Source organism: Pseudopodoces humilis, chromosome 7, assembly GCF_049639895.1.
Source record: "Pseudopodoces humilis isolate 2021_Gansu_Grassland_sample_001 chromosome 7, ASM4963989v1, whole genome shotgun sequence".
In the NCBI taxonomy this organism is placed as follows: domain Eukaryota; kingdom Metazoa; phylum Chordata; class Aves; order Passeriformes; family Paridae; genus Pseudopodoces; species Pseudopodoces humilis.
In genome coordinates this window covers 331,473-352,793 of record NC_142206.1, presented here as the reverse complement: position 1 = coordinate 352,793, position 21,321 = coordinate 331,473, and the positions used below count along the sequence as shown (strand labels likewise).

The 21,321-nt window shown below is 47.1% G+C and overlaps 1 protein-coding gene across 2 annotated transcripts in view; it reads left to right on the top strand.

The window, feature by feature from the left end:
• The first annotated feature begins 220 nt into the window (after positions 1 to 220).
• GALNT18 (polypeptide N-acetylgalactosaminyltransferase 18) overlaps positions 221 to 21,321 on the top strand; it is a 200,725-nt gene continuing 179,624 nt past the window's right edge. For both annotated transcript variants that reach the window (XM_005531558.3, XM_088057582.1), the window contains exon 1: positions 221 to 840. In XM_005531558.3, coding sequence (XP_005531615.1) covers positions 606 to 840 — 235 coding nt within the window. In that variant the 5' untranslated portion in view covers positions 221 to 605. The remainder of the gene's footprint in view (positions 841 to 21,321) is intronic.

The following is a 21,321-nucleotide window of genomic DNA, read 5'->3' as shown; positions in this document are numbered from 1 at the left end:
GAGGCAGAGAGGGAAGCAGGCAGAGAGGGAAACAGGCAAGCAGGGAAGCAGGGAGGGAAGCAGGCAGGGAGTGAAGCAGGCAGGCAGGGAAGCAGGCAGGGAAGCAGGCAGGCAGAGAGGGAGGGCGGCTGGGCTCGGAGCAGGTGTGTCCCGCCGCATCCCCGCCCCGCCTGCGCCGCTGCCATTGGAGCCGGGGCCCGTCAGTCCGGGCTGGCTCCGCTCCCCGGCGCTGCTCGGCCCGGGGCTCGGCCGCGATGGCCAGCGGCACTGGCAGTGGGAGCGGGGCCGGGGAGCGGGGATGGTGATGGTGATGATGGGGATGGTGATGATGGGGATGATGGCCATGGCCGGGCCGGGGGGAGGCTCCTGAGCCCCGCTGCCTGCTGGCCGCGCTGCTCCCCGTGCCCTCCCCGCCCCCGCCGCTCCCTCTCGGTAGGCGGCGAGTCCTTTTTATTCCCTGGACCGGAGAACTTTTTGCGTGGAAATTTCCTGACTTCGGAGCGCTCTCCGTGTCGGGGAAAGAGGGGAAAGGATTTCTTGTCGTCGCGGCTTATTTTTCTTTTCTGGATCGCAGGATTTTTGGAGCTATATGGAGGGATCGCAGGATGGTGTGCACCAGGAAAACCAAAACTTTAGTGTCCACTTGCGTGATTTTGAGTGGAATGACTAACATCGTCTGCCTGCTGTACGTGGGCTGGGTCACCAACTACATTGCCAGTGTTTATGTGAAAGTGCAGGAGCCGATCTCAGAAAAAAAGTTAGAGGAAGACAAAGGGGACACTTTAAGGATTATAGAAAGGCTGGACCATTTGGAAAATGTCATCAAGCAGCACATCCAAGGTACCACCTCGTCCCCGCTTGCTCGCCCTGCTCTCCCCTCTCCGCCCGCCGTGCTCGGCTCCATCCCCTCCGCCGAGTGTCGGCTGCGAGTGTCGCGTCTGTCGCGATCGGCAGAGCCACCGGCAGCCCGGGGGAGCCGGGCAGCCCTCCCGGAGCCCTCCCGGAGCCCTCCCGGAGCTGGAAGGAGCCCCAGCTCCCGCCTGCCTGTGCCTTCCCCGGGCAGGGTCCCGCTCCCCATCCTGCATCTTGCTGCTTTCGTCTTTTTTATTGTTATTTTCTTTCCTGTTTCTGTTTGTTGTTTTTTTTCAAAGCCGTCTGCTGCTAGTGGAATTCTTGTTGTCCCCCTTTAATCCCGGCTCCGCTAATCCGCGCTGAGTCTCTGCGTGCCTTGGGATGATGAAGGTTTTCCCCCGGTGCCGCTGGAGTGCCGGGAGTTGGAATCCCTCTGGGGTTGTAACTGGGGCACTCTCCCTTTGTGTGATGCCTTTTTATGGGTGCCCTGGGAGTGGTGAGGCACCGGGAGAGAATGTAGTTATTTCCTGTGAGTTTGAGATTTCACATGACTTTTGCTTTACCAGGGGATCTTTATGGTATTCCTTTATATTTTCATCATCTGCGTGGCGTCACAGCGTCACTCTCTCAGCCTGCCAAGTGAGTTGGATGGTAAAGGAGGCTTGGGGGTAGGTGAGAACCTGTACAAAATCTAGAGGAACCATCTTCCTCTATTTCTGCATAACCTCCACTGAATGGCCAAACCCCAGTTCTGGTCTCTGCTAAACCTGGAAAAGGAGAATACACCATGTGGTGAAGGATTCCTGTCAGCAGTGCAGCAAATCCCACTCACTTCCAGGCAGCTTTGACTGCTCTGGGAATACGAAGCAAATGGAGTGAGCGGGGTGGGAAATCCCTGGCCTTCCCCGCTTGTCAGTGTGCAGAACTTTGTGGTGCTGTTAAAGCCCAGCTGCTTTGCTTTGCCTTGTGCTAATAGCTCTCTAAACATGGCATGTCATCATTCATTTTGTGTCTGCACTCATTTCTCAGACAGTCTTGTCGTCTTGCTCAAAGGAGTAAAATGCTGCTGCTTACAATTTTTTCCCACCTTTCTTCCCTGGAGAGTGGGTCATAGCAGCTTCTTCAAGTTTTAAGTTTTATCATGCAGCCCTTAAGTTTTTCTTGATTCCCGAAATGGATTTTTAAAAGGAAATGTATTCTTGTCTGTGTGCCAGTGGAGTGCACTGTGGAAGCATACATGAAGGCAGGGATTTTCACTAAGTTAATTGACTTCCCTGATGAGGCTGGAGCATAACTCCTTCAGGTTTGTTGGTGTCAAACTCAAATAGTGTTTATTTTCAAGGAAACTAACAACTGTTTTCAAGGAAACAAAACTGTTTTCAAGGAAACTAACCATATTGGTGCCTTTGGTCACTAGTTCTTAGAGCAGCACAGAAAATGTGCACCTAAATCAGGGGACAGTGTAGCATGGGTTAGAACATAAGTTTTTGGGTTTTTTTTGGTGACTATCCATAAGCCATAGACTAGATTTTCTTTTCCTCAAATAATGCTTCTTTTAAAGTTGAAGAGGGTCTTTCAGAATTAACTAAGTGAACAGTTTGGTGATAAGTACTGAAATATTAGGGGGGTTAAAAAAAGCTTTACAAGCTTCTCCTGCCTTATTGAAACTACTTTGTGTTTAAGAGAAATAAATGAGTAAAATAAAAATCACAGGTCCTTAGCTCAAAGTGGGTTTTCCGTACTTTTATTTGCCAAATATTTATAACTGGGGTTCTCACAGGAACTCCTGTGGCAAATACTGCAGAATAGGGTGTTAATTTAATCAGATTTTGCTTAGAACTGCAAGATGCTGTGAATTCTGGCTCATGGTGCAAAACTCACTGAAGTTATTGAAGGAAATATCCCAAGCTTGGCTGGGTTTGATTTGAAGGTTAGCTTTAAGAAATTCTGTGTTTGAGAGTTGTTGCCAGAAATTGAGTAAACCAGCTGCTGCAATGGTTCTAGACATGGTTACAAGGCTTATCTGTAGTTTGCTACTAAACTTTTCCTTGGATCACTTCTTTTTTGTGTTGGAGAGAGGTCTCGGTAGCTCAGATGTTCTGCAGTGCTGAGCAGGCATGAAATTTGCACGGGTAATAGAAGTACATTCCATAGGATACCCTGCAAATGCCAGAGAGCTTTAGCTGCTGCATTTCACACACAGGGTTGTGCTAATATTTCATTTTAATTTGCTTTCTGATTGAATTGTTTGGTTAGATGCCATCTGGGAATTCCTTAAGCATATAAATTGCAATCTTGTAATATTTTATAAAGTGTCCTGGAAATGAGAAGAAATAAAATGTGCCTTCATACAAAGCCCTTTTTAAAGTATGTATTTTTAAAAATCTGTTTTCATGGCAAGAAAAGTGTCAGACTGAAAAGAGATTTCCAGGTAAGAGAGGTTCAGAGGGGATCAAGGCTGGTCCGTGTTGTGTTTGGGAAGAAGTGTATGGACAGGGAAATCCAGGCCACAGAGAGAATCTTGTGGAGCTAAAGCTCGATGCTGAAACTTGAGCTGGCTGAAACCTGGGAATCCCGAGTTCCTGGCTTGTGGCCAGACACCGCTCACAGGATGGTTTTGGCTGAGTGACTTTACCTTTTTGCAGGATTTTCTGTGGCAGTGTGGTGGGATTGTGGAGTGAATTACATCCAAAAGCTCCCCCCAGCCCAAATCCCAGCAGCAGGCACGTGCTCCGTGCTAGCAGGCAGCCCACCGAGAGAAACTCCTGGTTCCCACCTCTGCTGGAGTTTGCAGACAGGATGGTGTCTCCCTGGAGGTTAATTGTGTGTCTGTGTTTATGTGGATGACAGAAACTGAGGAGAGGACCAGATGGGTAGCTTGATGCTAAATGCAGCCCTTTCCACGCCTGGCAGAGGTGTGTGGCGCATGCCCTGTGTGGTAGCACTGAGCTTTATTCCCAGAAAGTGTGCTTTACAGGGCTGAGGTTAACAGGTGTTAAATGGGATAAAAAAGCCGTGTTCTGTTGAGTTCCCAAACACCAAACTGGCTCAAAAACCCCAAACACTCTCACATTATTAAAATCAATATGAGAGTGCTTCAGAGAGATCACAACATATCCTTCATCTTAATAATGCATCATGCATTGGCTCTGACACCAAAACCTTGAACTGAGTTGTATGTGCAGTTGGAAGATCAAGGGAATGGACAGGCTGCTCTTAGTCTGATCCTGAGTTTGTATCAGCAACAAAGTGAAAAACACCAGCCAAAAGGGAGAAATGTGTTTTCTGCAGCCTCACTTTAGGCCTTCATAGTTCATGGTTTAATTTTCCTTGCAAAGCTAAGCTGTGATTAAAGCCACATCACTCAAAACACTGCTGCACATCATCCTGTCTTACTCCACAATGTCATTTTCCAGCCTTCCTAGTTTGAACCAGATGATGTTTCTGTTGTGGAATTATCTCAAAAGATTATAGACAGTGAAGGATATGACATGAACTTGCTTCCTTGCCCCCACCCCATCCTTCCTCCCAGCCCCTTGGACCTAAACAGAATTACTGAGCAGTTAAGACAGGCTAGATCTGAATGGGAGTTGTAACACACAGTTCATTTCTGTGAATTAGCTGAATTTTTAGTTAAGGTTGATGGATGGTTACTGAGACATCTGTGTCCTGCTAGGACTTTGCTCCTCCATCCTGGCAAGCTGCTGCATCTGTTCCTGTCAGAGGAATATCAGGACTTGTGTGGACTTGGGGAGAATTGAAAGAGAAGAGTTGTTTACATTATCTTTCATTCTGCTGCTTAGAATGATTTGCTGTGTGGATTTGCTTGAGCTAATATTAGCTATCCCAGAGCTGGATATCTGATCACTCTCTGTGGTCAGCTGGGCGAGGGAGAGGTCCCCAGTGTGTGATTCCCTCAGTCCCTGTGTCAGGCTGAAATTATTTGCTCTCAGAAACTGTGTTTTGAGCTTGGGAGCACATTCTTAATTTTAGCCTGGGAAAGATTTGAGTAGGTAAATGTGTTTCTTACCTACCCTTTATTTCTTGATCCCACACACAGAGAGGAATGTTGTGTGTCTTTTGCAGCCTGGCTCACCAACCCTGGCTGGGTTCCATAAAGTCAGCTCACCAGGACTCACACTGCTGCTCCACCATGTCTCTTACTCCTGAGGTACTTCCCTTTTGGGAATAACCCATGGCCAAATCCCCCCAGCTTGTTTCCCTCAAGCCCAAAAGCAATTAGGCATGTTTCTTTACTCTGCTGAGCAAGGCTTGAGCAGCAGGCAGCAGCCCCAGAGCAGCCAGCTCTCGCTCCAGTGCAGAGGGCTCTGTGTTCCCTGTCTGTACCAGACCTGCTGTCCCAGGGCACCTGGCTGCAAGGGAAGCACTGCTTGCATATGTGAGACAGGCAGCATTAATCCCATTATTTGTCCTCTTCAGACTGTGACTTCTCAAGTCATTCTGGATGGCTGCAGATTAATTGGAATTTAACTTTCATGTTCTTCCATGCTTAGGGATGAGCACACTAAAGAAACCTTAATATAGTTACTTCAACTGGAGGACTTCATTTGCTGTAGATTTTCAAGCAGCACTGGAGGTGTAGGTATTTCAAGGACAATCTACTGAAGACTTAATGTTGTTGATTATGTTGACTACACCTTGATAGTATATTATTACTATTCTTAAAATTAACATTTTAGTGCTTTTAATATCTTTATCTCCCTTTTAATTATTTTGTTGCTGGTTCTTCCACTGAGGATTTATGTCACTGGGGTTAGGATGCAGTGGGCAAAACTGAGGAGTGGTAGCTTGGCCTTGTTAAGGTAACAGGGTTTCATTGCTGGATATTCAATGATTCCTTTCACGATTAAAGCTGTTTCCTTCAGAATGAGGTTTCTCTTTTTATTTTGTTGTCCATTCTCCTGATTCTCTCCTGATTGCCATCTAGATTTCTCTGCTTCTTCAGAGAATGGCATGGCAGATTTATTTGAGATTGTTTCTTTTGACAGAAACAAGAGAAGTTTTATTTGGCCACAGAGTGAGGGTGAATGATGGCTTTGTAGTTGGGAAGGGAATTGACCTGGATTCCTTTTCCTTCAATCATGACAATTTCTGTAGTTCACAGGAAAGAAGTCTTCAACAGAAGGTTAAGAAAATTAATCAGGAGCAGAGCTGTGACTTCCATGCCCTCCACAAATTCCCTCATTGCTAGGCTAGAGAAGTTTGCCTTTTTCTCTGAAAAAGTTCATTTTTGTTGACATTTGTTATCTCTGCATAGTGGCAGAGCCTCGGTGGAAGGAGGGGGTTTCAGTGCAGTGTTTGAGCAGGGTGCCCGGGCTGAGCAGGCGTGGGAGGAGCTGTTCTGCTCCAGGTTCCTCACTCAGTGCTCCACTGGTGCCACTGGTGCCACTGGTGTCACTGGTGTCACTGGTGCCACTGGTGTCACTGGGCTGTCACTGGTGTCACTGGTGTCACTGGGGTGTCACTGGGGTGTCACTGGTGCCACTGGGGTGTCACTGGTGTCACTGGGCTGTCACTGGTGTCACTGGGGTGTCACTGGTGTGTCACTGGTGTCACTGGTGTCTCTGGGGTGTCACTGGTGCCACTGGTGTCACTGGGCTGTCACTGGTGTCACTGGTGTCACTGGTGTCACTGGTGTGTCACTGGTGTGTCACTGGTGTGTCACTGGTGTCACTGGTGTCACTGGGGTGTCACTGGGGTGTCACTGGGCTGTCACTGGTGTCACTGGGCTGTCACTGGTGCCACTGGTGCCACTGGTGTCACTGGGCTGTCACTGGTGCCACTGGTGTCACTGGGGTGTCACTGGGGTGTCACTGGGGTGTCACTGGGCTGTCACTGGTGTCACTGGGTGTCACTGGTGTCACTGGGCTGTCACTGGGGTGTCACTGGTGTGTCACGGGTGTCACTGGTGTGTCACTGGTGTCACTGGTGTCACTGGTGCCACTGGGCTGTCACTGGTGTCACTGGTGTCACTGGTGTCACTGGTGCCACTGGGCTGTCACTGGTGTCACTGGTGTCACTGGTGTCACTGGTGTCACTGGTGTCACTGGGGTGTCACTGGTGTCACTGGTGTCACTGGTGTCACTGGTGTCACTGGGCTGTCACTGGTGTCACTGGTGTCACTGGTGTCACTGGTGTCACTGGGCTGTCACTGGTGTCACTGGTGTCACTGGTGTCACTGGTGTCACTGGGCTGTCACTGGTGTCACTGGTGTCACTGGTGTCACTGGGCTGTCACTGGTGTGTCACTGGTGTCACTGGTGTCACTGGTGTCACTGGTGTCACTGGTGTCACTGGGCTGTCACTGGTGTCACTGGGTGTCACTGGTGTCACTGGGGTGTCACTGGGGTGTCACTGGTGTCACTGGGCTGTCACTGGTGTCACTGGGCTGTCACTGGGGTGTCACTGGGCTGTCACTGGTGTCACTGGGCTGTCACTGGTGTCACTGGTGTCACTGGTGTGTCACTGGTGTGTCACTGGTGTCACTGGTGTCACTGGGTGTCACTGGTGTCACTGGGGTGTCACTGGTGTCACTGGGGTGTCACTGGTGTCACTGGGCTGTCACTGGTGTCACTGGTGCCACTGGTGTCACTGGGCTGTCACTGGTGCCACTGGTGTCACTGGGGTGTCACTGGGGTGTCACTGGGTTGTCACTGGTGTCACTGGTGTCACTGGTGTCACTGGGGTGTCACTGGTGCCACTGGTGTCACTGGGCTGTCACTGGTGCCACTGGTGTCACTGGGGTGTCACTGGGCTGTCACTGGTGTCACTGGTGTCACTGGTGTCACTGGGCTGTCACTGGTGCCACTGGTGTCACTGGGGTGTCACTGGGCTGTCACTGGTGTCACTGGGCTGTCACTGGTGTCACTGGTGCCACTGGGCTGTCACTGGTGTGTCACTGGTGTCACTGGTGTCACGGGGTGTCACTGGTGTCACTGGGGTGTCACTGGTGTCACTGGGCTGTCACTGGTGTCACTGGTGCCACTGGGCTGTCACTGGTGTCACTGGTGCCACTGGTGTCACTGGGCTGTCACTGGTGTCACTGGTGCCACTGGTGTCACTGGGGTGTCACTGGGGTGTCACTGGGTTGTCACTGGTGTCACTGGTGTCACTGGTGTCACTGGGGTGTCACTGGTGTCACTGGTGTGTCACTGGTGTCACTGGTGTCACTGGTGTCACTGGGGTGTCACTGGTGTGTCACTGGTGTCACTGGTGTCACTGGGGTGTCACTGGTGTCACTGGGGTGTCACTGGTGTCACTGGGGTGTCACTGGGGTGTCACTGGTGTCACTGGTGTCACTGGTGCCACTGGTGTCACTGGGCTGTCACTGGTGTCACTGGGCTGTCACTGGGCTGTCACCTTGGGGCTGCAGCTGTGCAGGGTTCCCAGCCGAGGTCCTTCCTGCCAGCCTTACACCACTTCAGTACTGACAAGTGATTTCTGTCTGTGTGACCAGAAGAGAGGTACATGAATCCATCTGAAGTGGAACACAGAGCCAGACTCACAGCCAGCTGCTGGGAATTGTGTGCAGTGTGGGAGATCAGCTTGTCCCCAACTCGCTCTCTCCTGGCATCCCCTAAGGCAGGTCTTGCCTCTCTCCACCCCAGAGCTCCCTGGGCTGTGATGAGCCACAGAAGCAGTTTACTTTAATTCTATATTCAACAGAAAGGTCTCCAGTGTCACACTGTGAGAGTGCCCAAGCTGTGGAGTGCTGGGGTGGGTGGATAGCATCCACCTGAATGTTAGGGACGTGGTGTGTAAAGAAAATCCGTGGTGATTTTAAAAAGCAGACATTGGGCTCAGCTCACAGATGAGATGGCTTAGCTGCCTCCTGAGGGTGATGGAGGATCCTGTTTGTCTTTGGAACAGCCCAGGAACTCGGTTATCAGCTATTAATGGATGGGATGGGGACACACAGGGACAGGAATCCTCTGTAGCTGGTTAATGGCTGTCCTCGTTTCTTACAGCCATGGGATTGTGGTGTCAGCCACACCTGGAGATGTGAGACTGGGCTCTGTGGTGTCTTGGGATTGTCCCTGAGTCCAGAGCAGTGAGGTGATTTACTGGCCCCAAATTAGCAAAATTAATGAAGTTTAATTTCTGTCTAATACAAAAGTGAAAGCTGCCTTCATATTGTGAAAACCAGCTTCATTCTTCTGAGGCAAAGCCCTTTTCGTTCATCTGCTGTGTTATTTCCCTTCTAATTGTCTCTGGAGGTTCCTTTCCATGCTGCCCTTGGCCTCTGCCCCCCTTGAGGAACCTCTGGGCTCCTTTTCTCACCCTGACCAGAGCTCAGGAGCTGTGCTGGCTCAGCGTGGGCAAACACTGCAGGGACACCTGCGAGGAGCTGAATCCTCCGTGCTGCTGCTGTCTGCTCCTGGATGTGTCCTGCAGCTGTGCAGTGCACGTGTTCTCTGTCAGCAGCACTGTATTCTGTGCTCTCCATGGCTTTTCTCTGCTCAGCTGCTGTTTTGTAGCTAAGGTGCTGTTTTTAACATGATGTCCTCAGTTTTCTGAGGGAAAGGCAGAGGTGTTCAGGAGCTGAAACCATGATGACATGAACTGTTCTTACAGTTCTCCAGCATCTCCTTTGCTTGGCTTTGAAAACTCACAAACGAGAATATTCTGATTTCTGGTTTAGAATATGGAGGTGGAAGGTCCAAGCTGCTACCTTGTAACGCTCTGCCTCTGAAATGCCAGCGTGCCTTCCCAAGTCTGTGAGGGATTCTTGCTGTAGTCGCTGCTTCAATTGTGTTTTAAACACAGGAGATTTTTAAAATGCATTATTTCTATGGCAACAAGGCCGTGGCAGCTGGCAGAACCCCAGTGTGCTGTGATCAGAGCCATGGATGTGCACTGGAAGCCCTGGTCCCTGTGGGTGAGGAGTGCAGGGCAGGGGGGAGAGAGCTGCAGTGGCCCCACCTTTGGGGGCTGTGGCTGCTGGCTTTGGCTGCTGGGGCTGCTCAGGAGGAGAATCGAGGTTCCCCTCAGCAATAACCCAGTGTGTGAGTGCTGCTGGGGCTGCTCAGGAGGAGAATCGAGGTTCCCCTCAGCAATAACCCAGTGTGTGAGTGCTGCTGGGGCTGCTCAGGAGGAGAATCGAGGTTCCTCTCAGGAATAACCCAGTGTGTGAGTGCTGCTGGAGCTGCTCAGGAGAATCGAGGTTCCCCTCAGGAATAACCCAGTGTGTGAGTGCTGCTGGAGCTGCTCAGGAGGAGAATCGAGGTTCCCCTCAGCAATAACCCAGTGTGTGAGTGCTGCTGGAGCTGCTCAGGAGGAGAATCGAGGTTCCCCTCAGCAATAACCCAGTGTGTGAGTGCTGCTGGAGCTGCTCAGGAGAATCGAGGTTCCCCTCAGGAATAACCCAGTGTGTGAGTGCTGCTGGGGCTGCTCAGGAGGAGAATCGAGGTTCCCCTCAGGAATAACCCAGTGTGTGAGTGCTGCTGGAGCTGCTCAGGAGGAGAATTGAGGTTCCTCTCCTCTCAGGAATAACCCAGGGAATGTGTGAGTGCTGCTGGAGCTGCTCAGGAGGAGAATCGAGGTTCCCCTCAGCAATAACCCAGTGTGTGAGTGCTGCTGGGGCTGCTCAGGAGGAGAATCGAGGTTCCCCTCAGCAATAACCCAGTGTGTGAGTGCTGCTGGGGCTGCTCAGGAGGAGAATCGAGGTTCCTCTCAGCAATAACCCAGTGTGTGAGTGCTGCTGGGGCTGCTCAGGAGGAGAATCGAGGTTCCCCTCAGCAATAACCCAGTGTGTGAGTGCTGCTGGGGCTGCTCAGGAGGAGAATCGAGGTTCCCCTCAGCAATAACCCAGTGTGTGAGTGCTGCTGGGGCTGCTCAGGAGGAAAATCGAGGTTCCTCTCAACAATAACCCAGTGTGTGAGTGCTGCTGGAGCTGCTCAGGAGGAAAATCGAGGTTCCTCTCAACAATAACCCAGGGACTGTGTGAGTCCTGCAGGGCCAGATGTTGAGGTGCAGCCACATCTGTTGATTTGAGGCTGACATGAGCCCTGAAGTGTGAGCTTAGCTAGCTCTCCCAACACTTTTAATTAGCACAATTAAATTAATTAATTTAATCTTAAATACCACACGACTGCCTCACTCTCTGCTGGTATGCTGGAAATTCAGGAGCCCCGTGACCTTGTGTTAGTAATGTCAGAAGAGGTGTGGAAATCCTGTTGTAGTTTTGGTTCTGACATTTCCTATCTCCTAAATCAAGCCCCATATTTTAAATGTGGATGTTTGAATTTTCCTTTTATTAGAGCTGTCACAGGTGATCTCTGAGAAAATAGGATTTCTATAAGCAGCTTTCCAAAGAGTGTAAGAAAAAGATAGTATTTCTGGGTTTTTTCCTTCATAGATAAATGATCATTCTAGTCTTCATTTTAGGGAGATAATACAGATTTTTAGACTGTGTTACTTGCTCATATGTAATGTGAATCCAGCTAAAGATCTCTTTCATGAATCATCCAACTAATGCAGAGAATTACCTGGCCCTGCTTTCATGGTGGATTCAAATTGCTTTGAAGCTTTTCTTTCTGCATCAAGTCATGACTTGCCAGAGGCTTTGCAAGAAGATTTGGCATGCTGGAGGTAACTTCTACCTTTGAAACTGTCAGATAAACTTTTCAAGCACTGCAGACTCGGTGAGTCTGTACTCATCCATTACAGGATTATCATTGCATTGAAATGATGGTTGGAGGAAACGTCTTCTGGGATTTCTCTGTGCACAGAATAAAAAGGGCTTGCAGAACTCAGCACAGAATCATTTTTAAAACAACTTAGTTCTGTGTATTTGTCTTTCTCTGAGGTATTTATAATGTTACCAGCTGTATATGGAATGATCATATCATGCCAGCCTTTCCCTCTTCTACTTGTGCTAACAGGAATATTTTTTTAAGTTGCTCAAGTGAGGGGTGTGGGAGTAGTATGCTGTAACTTCTGTGGAATTTCTGATTAGAAGATGTGTTCACATTTCACAGTTTGGAGGACAGGGAGGGTCAAGGAGGAGAAAAACAAAAGCTACAGGCTGCACAGGAGTACCTGAACGCTTTATCCTTTTTGAGTTGTTATGAAATTGCAGGTATTGAGTGGAAACTCAGGATTCTCCACTGGTTTTATTGAAACTGGTGCAAATGAGTTTCCATGGAGTGGAAGGAGGCGATGCACCGTTTTTGATTCTCTTCTGCTTTTTGCTTTCCTGTTGCTCTCAAAACCAATTTCACATCTAGCAGACTGCTACAAATATTTGATTGTTAATTAACCCCAAATCTAGCATTCAAAAATTGGAGATTTAAATCTATTTGGTTTAATTGATATGGATCTTATAGAACATGTGTAGCACCTTTAATGAAGTAAGAAATTTTTTTTTGCATGCAGCCAGACTATCATAAGCAAACTACTTGGCCTGGAACCAAAATTGTGATGCTGTTGGTTTCCAGTATTATAATTGTGTGTTGTTGTTTTGATCCTGTGTTTTCAGAGTTAGAACCCTGTGACTTTACAACGTGATGTCAGCCATAAAGGATTATGACATCATTAAACAGAGATGTAACAGAATGAGGTATTTCAAGCTTCTGTTCAGCTGATGTTTTCATGTGGCTGTAAAGCTGTACAAGTTTAAAATGAATGTAAAACTGTGAGACATAAACCAAACAAACCAGCAATAGGCAGGCCCAAACACAAGTTCCAAAGGGATGTGTAAACTTGTATGCAATGCCAAGAAGATTGGCAAATTTAGGCACTAAAAGCAGCAAGAGCAGAAAAAGCTGTAGCAAAATGCCAACAGAAGAATTATGTTTGGATAATCATCCCCACTCATTGTAACAGGAAAGCTTTTGGCATAGAAACATTTAAATCTCATTGGTTCATTGTTATACTTCCTATAAGTGCAGTTCTATCAACACACACAAGTTTTCAGCACAGCTTTGCCTTTCTTACATAAAAGGACGTGATATTTGTTAAAAGCACCTTCACTGCTGATTCTGCTTCTCTCATTTAAAACAGAATTCTGCATGCAAATGAATACAGAAACATTAATTATATCTAGAACATTTTCTGTATGATATCTCTCTCTAAAAACAGGGTTAAGCTAAGGATCCCTGTGTCTTGTCTGGAAGGCAGGAAGGGGCCTCAGCCTTCACTGGAAGGGTTTGGACATGGTACCAAAGGCAGAGCACGTGGAGCGTGTCTGCATCGCATCTCAGCATCATCTCCTGCAGCCTGCCAGGGCACAGGAGGGAAACACAGCCTGGAGAGGGCTGCAGCCAGCCTTGCAGCCTGCCAGTGCACAGGAGGGAAACACAGCCTGGAGAGGGCTGCAGCCAGCCTTGCAGCCTGCCAGGGCACAGGAGGGAAATGCCTGGAGAGGGCTGCAGCCAGCCTTGCTGCCAGTGCTCCCTGCCCAGCTGAGTGCTGGCTGGTGGCAGGGCTCATCCCTGCCCGTTCCTGGCTCTCTTTTCCTGGCTGGCTGCAGGTGGAACACGGAGCCCCAGTGGGGAGCCACAGCACTGATGTCCTGTTTGGAGGAGTAAGCAGAGGGAAAGCCTCTTGTGTGGGTATCCAGCCCTGGGTCCTTTTTTTCTTAATTAAGCTGCTCTTGGAGAAGTTCTGAACTTATGACAGGGTAAAATTCCTTGTTATGAGGAAACCTGGAGACTTGAAAACACGTAAAAGGAAATTCAGTGTTGTGATGTGGGAAACATTCCTCAGCTCCTTGCAGTAACAACATGTCAATATATTTTTGTTGGCTTGACAATATGAAGGAAATGCCTTTGATTTTGTAAAATTGCATGTAATTTCCCAACATTTCTTTTGATTCTATTGATTAAAGCTGTTCTGCCTGCCTAGAGACATTAAATAGCAAACCATCTGCTAAAAGTGGATTGGCAACATGCCTGAAAATTACCATTTAAAAAAAAAAAAGTTTAGCCTAAATATATTTCAAAGACTGTTTCTATTTGTGTTCTGAGATGAAGGGGAAGACAAAAGCTTCTGTTATGGTCTGGCAGAAGGTTGCCATACCTGGTGAAACAGCAGTTTTGTGTTCCCACTGTGGGGAGAGAGGTGTTTTCTGTGGCAGGACACTCGTGGTGTGTGTTCAGCACCTGGGTCCCTTTGGCAGGGACAGGGATGGGCAGCACCAGCCCAAAGCATCCCCTGGGTGTGCAGAGCTGCCCTGCCTGCAGTCACTTGTCCCAGGGGCCAAGGGTGGCTTACACAGGAATCCCTGAGCCCCAAGGGCTGCTGGAACAGTGAGCTGGTAAATACTAAACTGGGGTGACTGTGGAGAGTGGGGTTTTTGGGGTTTTTTTTTTGCTATGCTTAGTTCTACTCACCAGTGACTTTCTGCTTGCTGTTTTTCACAAAGACCTTTGTGTGAGCAAAGGCTGTCAGTGGCTGTCCTGAAGCTGGAGCAGAATGCTTCCAGGAACAAGAACTCTCAGAATGTTGAAGTGTTGGGTCAGCCACAGGGAATGTTTCTTGGCAGGTTAAGGCAAAAACCTTGTGCGTTTTTGTGTGGCTGTTTTTGCCAGGTAAGAATGCCATGTACCTTCCATAAGAAATGTGTTTCTCTGTCTTAGGGGAAGAAGGAACAGAGAGAAAGAGTTACTCAATGCTCTGTGTGTCAGCACAGATTCAGTGGAAGATAATTCTGGGTATTTGCTTCTTCAGCAACCGGATTATCATTTCTGACCGTCCAGTTAAAAATAACTTCTAAGTAGTAAAGTAACCTCTGAAGGCACTCCCACCCTCTCTGTTACTGAAATAAAGATGGGTTTTACAAGGGTTTTATTTGAAAGTGAGAGCAAGGAAGACTTGGGAGTGACTGTTCTGTCATAAGAATTTTTTCTCACCTTAAGATACTGATAGATACTAAATAAATAATGTTTTTAGGCTGCATTCTGCCCACAGAAGGAGTGGAGCAGAGAGCCCCTGGGCTGAGTTCTGGCAGTGTGGGAGGGAGCAGAGCAGGGGCTCGCTCTCTGTCCCCTCTGCTGGCCCACAGCCCTGCCCTGAGGTCCCACCAGGGATGGGGAGGGGGCTCCTGGGCAGCTCCTGTCTGCACAGCACATCACTGAGGTGCGAGGATGGGCAGGGGAGGCAGCAGCACAGCACTCAGCAGTGCAGAAGTGACATTAGGAGTGACATGACACAGAGTGCCCGAGTGCAGGCAGTGACACTCATCAGCCATGTGCTCCCTGTGCTGCTGGTTCAGGCTCGGGCTGGGCTGGCTCTCAGCTCTGTTCTGCCTGTTCCACACTGGGGACACAGCCTGGGGACACAGCCTGGGGACATGGGGACACAGCCTGGGGACACAGCCTGGGGACATGGGGACACAGCCTGGGGACACAGCCTGGGGACACAGCCAGGGTGCCAGCCCCAGACAGGGACAGCCAGGACAGCAAAGAAATGGTGCAGCAGCAATGTGGGATGGAGCAGGTTAGGTCTGCTACATTCTGCTAAGGAGAAAGCATCATTTTACTTTAAAAAAACAATTATCTCTTCTGCTCTCTGTTCAGTGTTTATGCTACACATTTATTAAGAGTGACTTTGGATTTGCCTTTGTGCTATTCGATGAGAACAGATGTTATTTTCTCCCAACTTCTTGACACCTGGAACTGTCAAAATTCCCCATGCTCATTCAATTATCATCCAACAAGAAGGATTTATTCAAGCAATTTGCCTAGAAGGGCCAATTCAAAACAAGGTACCCTTTTCACTGCTATTAAAATAAACTCAAGAAGTCCTGTTTATTTCACTGGAATGGATAGCTCTGTCTTTTAGATTAAAAAAAAAATAAAAAATGCAGTTTTATCATGTCACCTCAGCAGGAATAACACTGGGAGTAGAAGGCCCCAGCTGCAGGAATTTTCACATTTACATTTCCCATCTTTCAGTTCCAGTATTTTAAGGGGAAGTCTTGCACCCCCTTAAGTGGTCAAACATTACCCTAAGGGTACCCATTGTTATTGATAGCTGAGGCCTGAGCACGGTGTTTTGCCCCCTTGCTTTTCCCAGCCCTGAGCATGATGTGTTCTCAAGTCATCTCATGTCTAGCAGTGTTCTTGTTTTAGCTTGCCTTGGCAGCTCCAGAGCCAAAATGTGAACTAAAATGGATTGACTAGAGATTCAAAGGAGGTTGCAGTCAAGCAATTAGAATTTGGTTGAAAATTTAAATAGTTTAAACCACTGCAGCCATGCCATGTGGCAGAACATGCTCGAGGCCCAGTGAAGAGCATGATGACCTTTTCCTTTTTCCCCTTTACCACTTTTCCCCTTTTTATTTTTTCCCATTAGTTAACTTAATTAATATCTCGTGTTTCCTAGGAATGGTTCCTCCCCCCACCATTAATCTCATTATTTAAGCCTTGTGGAGCTGTGTTGTAGTAAGTCTGTTTTCAGCTGGTGGACTTTGGGAACTGGCAGATAAAAGCAGTGAGGAAAAGGTAAATTGGCCATGGCATGTCTGTTACAAACGTGCAGCAGTTCCCATGCTGCCTATCTCCTTGAAAGAGATTTTTGGTAACTAAGTGACTGCTAAAATGTCTTTGCTGAACTCTGTAAGCAGCCAAATTTCAGTGGGTACTTATAATCCAAAATAGCATAAGGGGGAATGAAATTTCATTTCTCTCTAGCAACTTGATCCACTTCACTAAAAAGCCCCAAGGGTAGGGTCAGTCTCCTTGTGTTCTTGTTGTAACTGGATTTCCAGGCAGGTGGAGCAGCCCCTTGTTCCTTCCTCAGGAATGCCATTCTCGGGATGCCTCAGCCTTGAGCTGAGAGTGGTGAGAAAGGCTCCAGGGGCTGAGTGCAAGCTGATTCCAGTTCAGTGTGGGCACCTTCTTGAATGACTTTGTTTGTTGATTCACACATTTTAAATTGGCTCTTGATTGCCCTGACACCTTCAGCCACTGCCTCTTACCTGGCACAGAAAGTGCAGTGGAATCATTAGTGTGAGTGAAATCTTTCAGATTAGAAATGATGACAAAACACCAGCTCTCAGAGGAGCAGAATTTCAGTGAAGTGGTTTTGAAAAACTTGGAAGCCCCATTTCTACAGGTCTCTCAGATATGTTTTGATTTTTTTTCCTGTAAATTACTTTGGAGCCTTCACTGCTTTATCTCCTTTAGTGTGTGTTACCTTTCCAAGAAAAAAAATTTAATTGCTCAAGGCATACCTCAGGATTTTCCCACAGGGAGCTGGGGGTAAAACACCAGCTAATGGAAATTCTGAGGCATTCACACAATACATTTTAGTTATTATGTAATTGGTTGAAATTATTACCAGTAATGTTGGCATTAAAAGGAGGAATCAGATACCTACTGGGTTATCTCATAACCTTTCTGTTTTTACTTCTGAATCTGAATTATTAAGAAAGCAATCTGTCTACCTTTCTAGTAGCTTTGGAACCTAGCCATCAAACTGATGGAATCTGAGGATTAATATCTTGGAAATAACTATATCCATGTATGTCTCCTCCAGCTAATGGAGGGAGACACTGCTGGTACTCTCTCGTGCCAGTTGAAAAACTGCATTTATTAACATTCAGTCAGACAGGGTGCCTGGGAAAGAACACTCACCTGCTCCCACTAATTCCCTGAACATTGCAAAATTTTCAAAAGCGCTTGCATTAACCCCAGAATTAAGTCCAAAGGAAAACTGGCATTATCTGCTCATGTGCTCAGTGACCTGGTTTATTTCATCATGTCCCAGGTCCCTCCTGTGCTTTTGGGAAGAGTTTCTGAGCAGAAATGGGACTGTTCATTGTGCTGAGCTGCCTGATGCTGGTCTGTGCTGTGGTGTTTCCATCAGCTGAACTGAGCTCTCACTGCACATGGACCAGAAACTGGGACACAGCAAAATCAGCAGCACGATCAGCAAATGAGACAGAAAGTGTACTTTGCTATTTCCAGATACTTGCAGAAGATCATCTGAGCTGGCTGTCCTCTTGCTCAGCTTGATGGGGTGACCTGGGCTTTCAGAGTAGGTGAAATCGTGAGTAGGAAATGGAGCAGCTGCTGGAATTCAGCATCTCTGGGAATGGGACAGTGAAACTTCTGGATGGGTGTTCACCACTCCAGTCTTCATTTCAGGAGCCAACTGTCCCATTTGCAAGGATCAGAGGATGGAAAAGTCAGTGAAGCCTGGATGGAACATTGCACACTTGCAGAGCTCGGGAGCCTCAGTCAGTGGGAAGGGCTGAGCTTTTACACGTTTGTACACGTTACACATTATTTATTACAAGGCTGGGAATCTCAAACCACACCATCCCAATGGGACAGAGCAAGTGTTCAGTGTCAGAATTCCTGGGGATCGTTTCTATCACTGTCTGAAGGCTGTTCCTGGTTGCTCAGCACGTGTGGCAATCTCCATTAGCAATTAGCATTTCACAGCTGTGGGTGGCATTTGGCATTCTTCAGAGCACTGATTTCATCACTGCAGTTAGCCAGCTGATTTTTACATGATCATTTGCCCTTCTGCAGGAACCTGAACTTGAAAACCAATTGTCAGTAAAGTTCTTTGCCACTGAGCAGCAGGAAGTAAGGATGTCAGCAAGACCTGCTGATGGCCAAGCTGTGGCTCAGAATTTTGGTGTACTATTCCCTGACATCTGTTTTCTAATCATTCTTAAATTAAAGTCAGCTTTCCAAGACATAAAATATTCTCAGTGTAGTGAGCACTGTCTTCACCCTGTATTGAGGTGCAGACAGGCCTCTGAGCCAGTGTGTAGGGAATTACAACATCTCTCTGGATTTGCAGTTCCCAGTTGGCAGAAAGCTCTCCCAGATTTCCATCTGGACCTCCACAGCCACTGGAGCAGGATCATTATTGCTAATGGGATGATGAGTTACAGGAAAGATGAGTGCTGGTGGAAACCTGCCTGTTGGAATGCTGGGATCCAGAGTAATTCTTTCACTGAATGGTCCTTTGGACCATCAGTATCCTCTGGACATCACTGCTGGCTGTTCTGCCAGCAGGTGGGGGTGATTTTTCTTCCATCCTGGCACAGGTGACAGGTTGAGCTTGCTGAGCTGATTAATATCCCTAAACAAAAGCTTCAGTGTTTACTGTTCTAGGAGGAGGCTTGTCAAATTCAATCAGTCATTTTATTTACATGGCAAATTGTTTTTGGGATGTATCATAATCAGCCTGGATATGAATATTTTTGTGCAGCAAAGCACAGAAGCTTGACACTGTTTGAGGCCTTCTGCAATAAACAGAATGGCTAAAAGAATGCTTGCAGCAGGAAAATAAATGTTGTTACATTTTTAATAAGTGCATTTTTTTTCCTGCCATAATGGAAATTCTTTTGCTGTTTTTGTTGGGAAAATTCTTTGTCAGAGGACACACTTATCTCCTCCTGTTGAGGCTCAGTTTGTATGCTGGCTGCTTTGGGAAAGTGCCAGCTGACCTTGTGACAGTTCTGTACACAGTGGCACTGGGGCCCTGGTGCTGTTTGTTTCTGTCACTGGTGTGGATGCATTTCCTTTTCTTGCTTTGCACTGCACAGGGAATACTCCCCTATATAAATACTCCCTTTTAAATTCATAAGGAAGAAATAAAGATGTGCAAGGAAGGCTCCTGTTTCTTTCTGGGAACAGGTTTTTATGGTGCAGATGTAGTTTCAAGCTCCCTTTTGCAATTGTGTGCTGTTTCAAGGTGGCAGAGCAGGCACACTTGCAGGGTTTCCATGTCCAGGAAAAAACCAGAAATGGTGAAGTTTGGCCTGGCAAGGGAAACTCTTGACAGTCCATCAGGTTTTGGTGCTGTCAGCTCTGCACTTTGTAGCACCTTGGCAAAACTTCAGCTTTTGTAGAGCTCTGGATTGTCCCGACAGTGGCTGAAACTTGTAAAAAAATCTCATTTCATTTGATGACTACAGCCTGCTTGCTGTGTAAAGCATATATTTTCTGTGGCTGTCTGTAATGTAATTTAGTGCTGTAGCAAATGTTTTATTCCTTGTTAGGGGAACTGCCCCAAATGAAGTCTGAAAATTTTCTGTGGAGGCAACAAAGCCATTAAGAAATGTAACAGTGCTGTGGCTGAACGAGGATTCCTGTCCATTGTGGTGAGCTGATACTTTCACAGTAAAACCCATTTCAATTCATGCTTTGTAAGAGCTGCCCAGCAGTTATTGACAGAAGGCAATTGGTTTTCTTTTAAAATTTCACTTTCATGAAATTCTTTACACACAGATTACAAAAAAACCCTCAAACAACAAAATGAAACCACAACCCTCACACCAAGGTAATCACATAAATCTTTCTGTGGAAGAACAATGAAGACAATTCTGCTAGGTAAGCAGGAGACGTGGTTACAACTCCTTTGTGAATTATTACAAGTTTTAAATACAACACTGTAAGGACCCGCAGTTTAAAAATTCTGGAGTTTAGCATTAATTTGATAGCGTAATGACAGATAAGAGGGATATAAATAGAAATTCTTATGTGTGAATACAAAACCTCTGAAACTCCACATCTGTCAGTTTCTTAAGGAATATCTGATTTTAATGTATGCTATTGATTGGTTTTTCAACCCAGAAGCTCTGTTCAATTATTAATACATCTCTCTCCAGGAATCTCCAGTTTCTAATGTGTGTTTAAAAGCAAAACCTCTTCCCTTCCTCCCTGAAAGCCCTGAAAGCCTGGCCCTTGTGCCTTTGCCTGCCGTTTACTCAGAGCTGCAGTGCAACCTCTGGAAGAGCTGGGTTGCCATTTACTCTGCTCATATCTTAATTTCATTAAGCCTGTGCTGATGGCCTCAGTGCTGGGATGTTTGGAGCTGTCGATTCCTGGGCTGCCTTTATTGCCTGCCTGAGGTACAAACAACGTCAGGGGGCAGCTCTGTGTCCTGCAGCTTTATTCACTCCACCAGTGCCTCTGCACAGGTCACAGAAAGCATCCCAAGGCACGTTGCCTGCCCCTGAGTTTCTCTGAGTTACAGCTCTCAGGAATTTTAATAAAGGGAGTTATAAAAGTTAGATATTTTCTTATAAAAAATAAAGTTACTGCAACAGGAGTTTAATTAATGGAAATGCACATTCTGGACATCCATCATTTCCTCTTCCACACACAGATTTTCCCATAATGACTCTTGAGAATAGAAGCATCCAAGATTTGCATGTTTGATTTTTCTGATCTTGGGAATATATGCTGCCTTAGATTAACCTCCCAATTGCCTTCTAAAGCTACTTAATTATTTTCCTTTCCTTGTCTTGGAGCTGGAAGTTCTCCAGACAAATCATTATCTTTTCTGAATTGCACAGAGCTTTACTCTTAATCCCAATGACTCCTGCAATCCTGCTGGCCTGGTCAGTAAAGCCACATTCAGCATGAGTGACACTGATAATCTGCTTCACCATGCATTCTGATAGGAATTAATTCCACCCTGACCCTGTTGTTTTTCCAGAACAATCTCTAGCCTGTCCCTTGACCAATTTTTGATAACT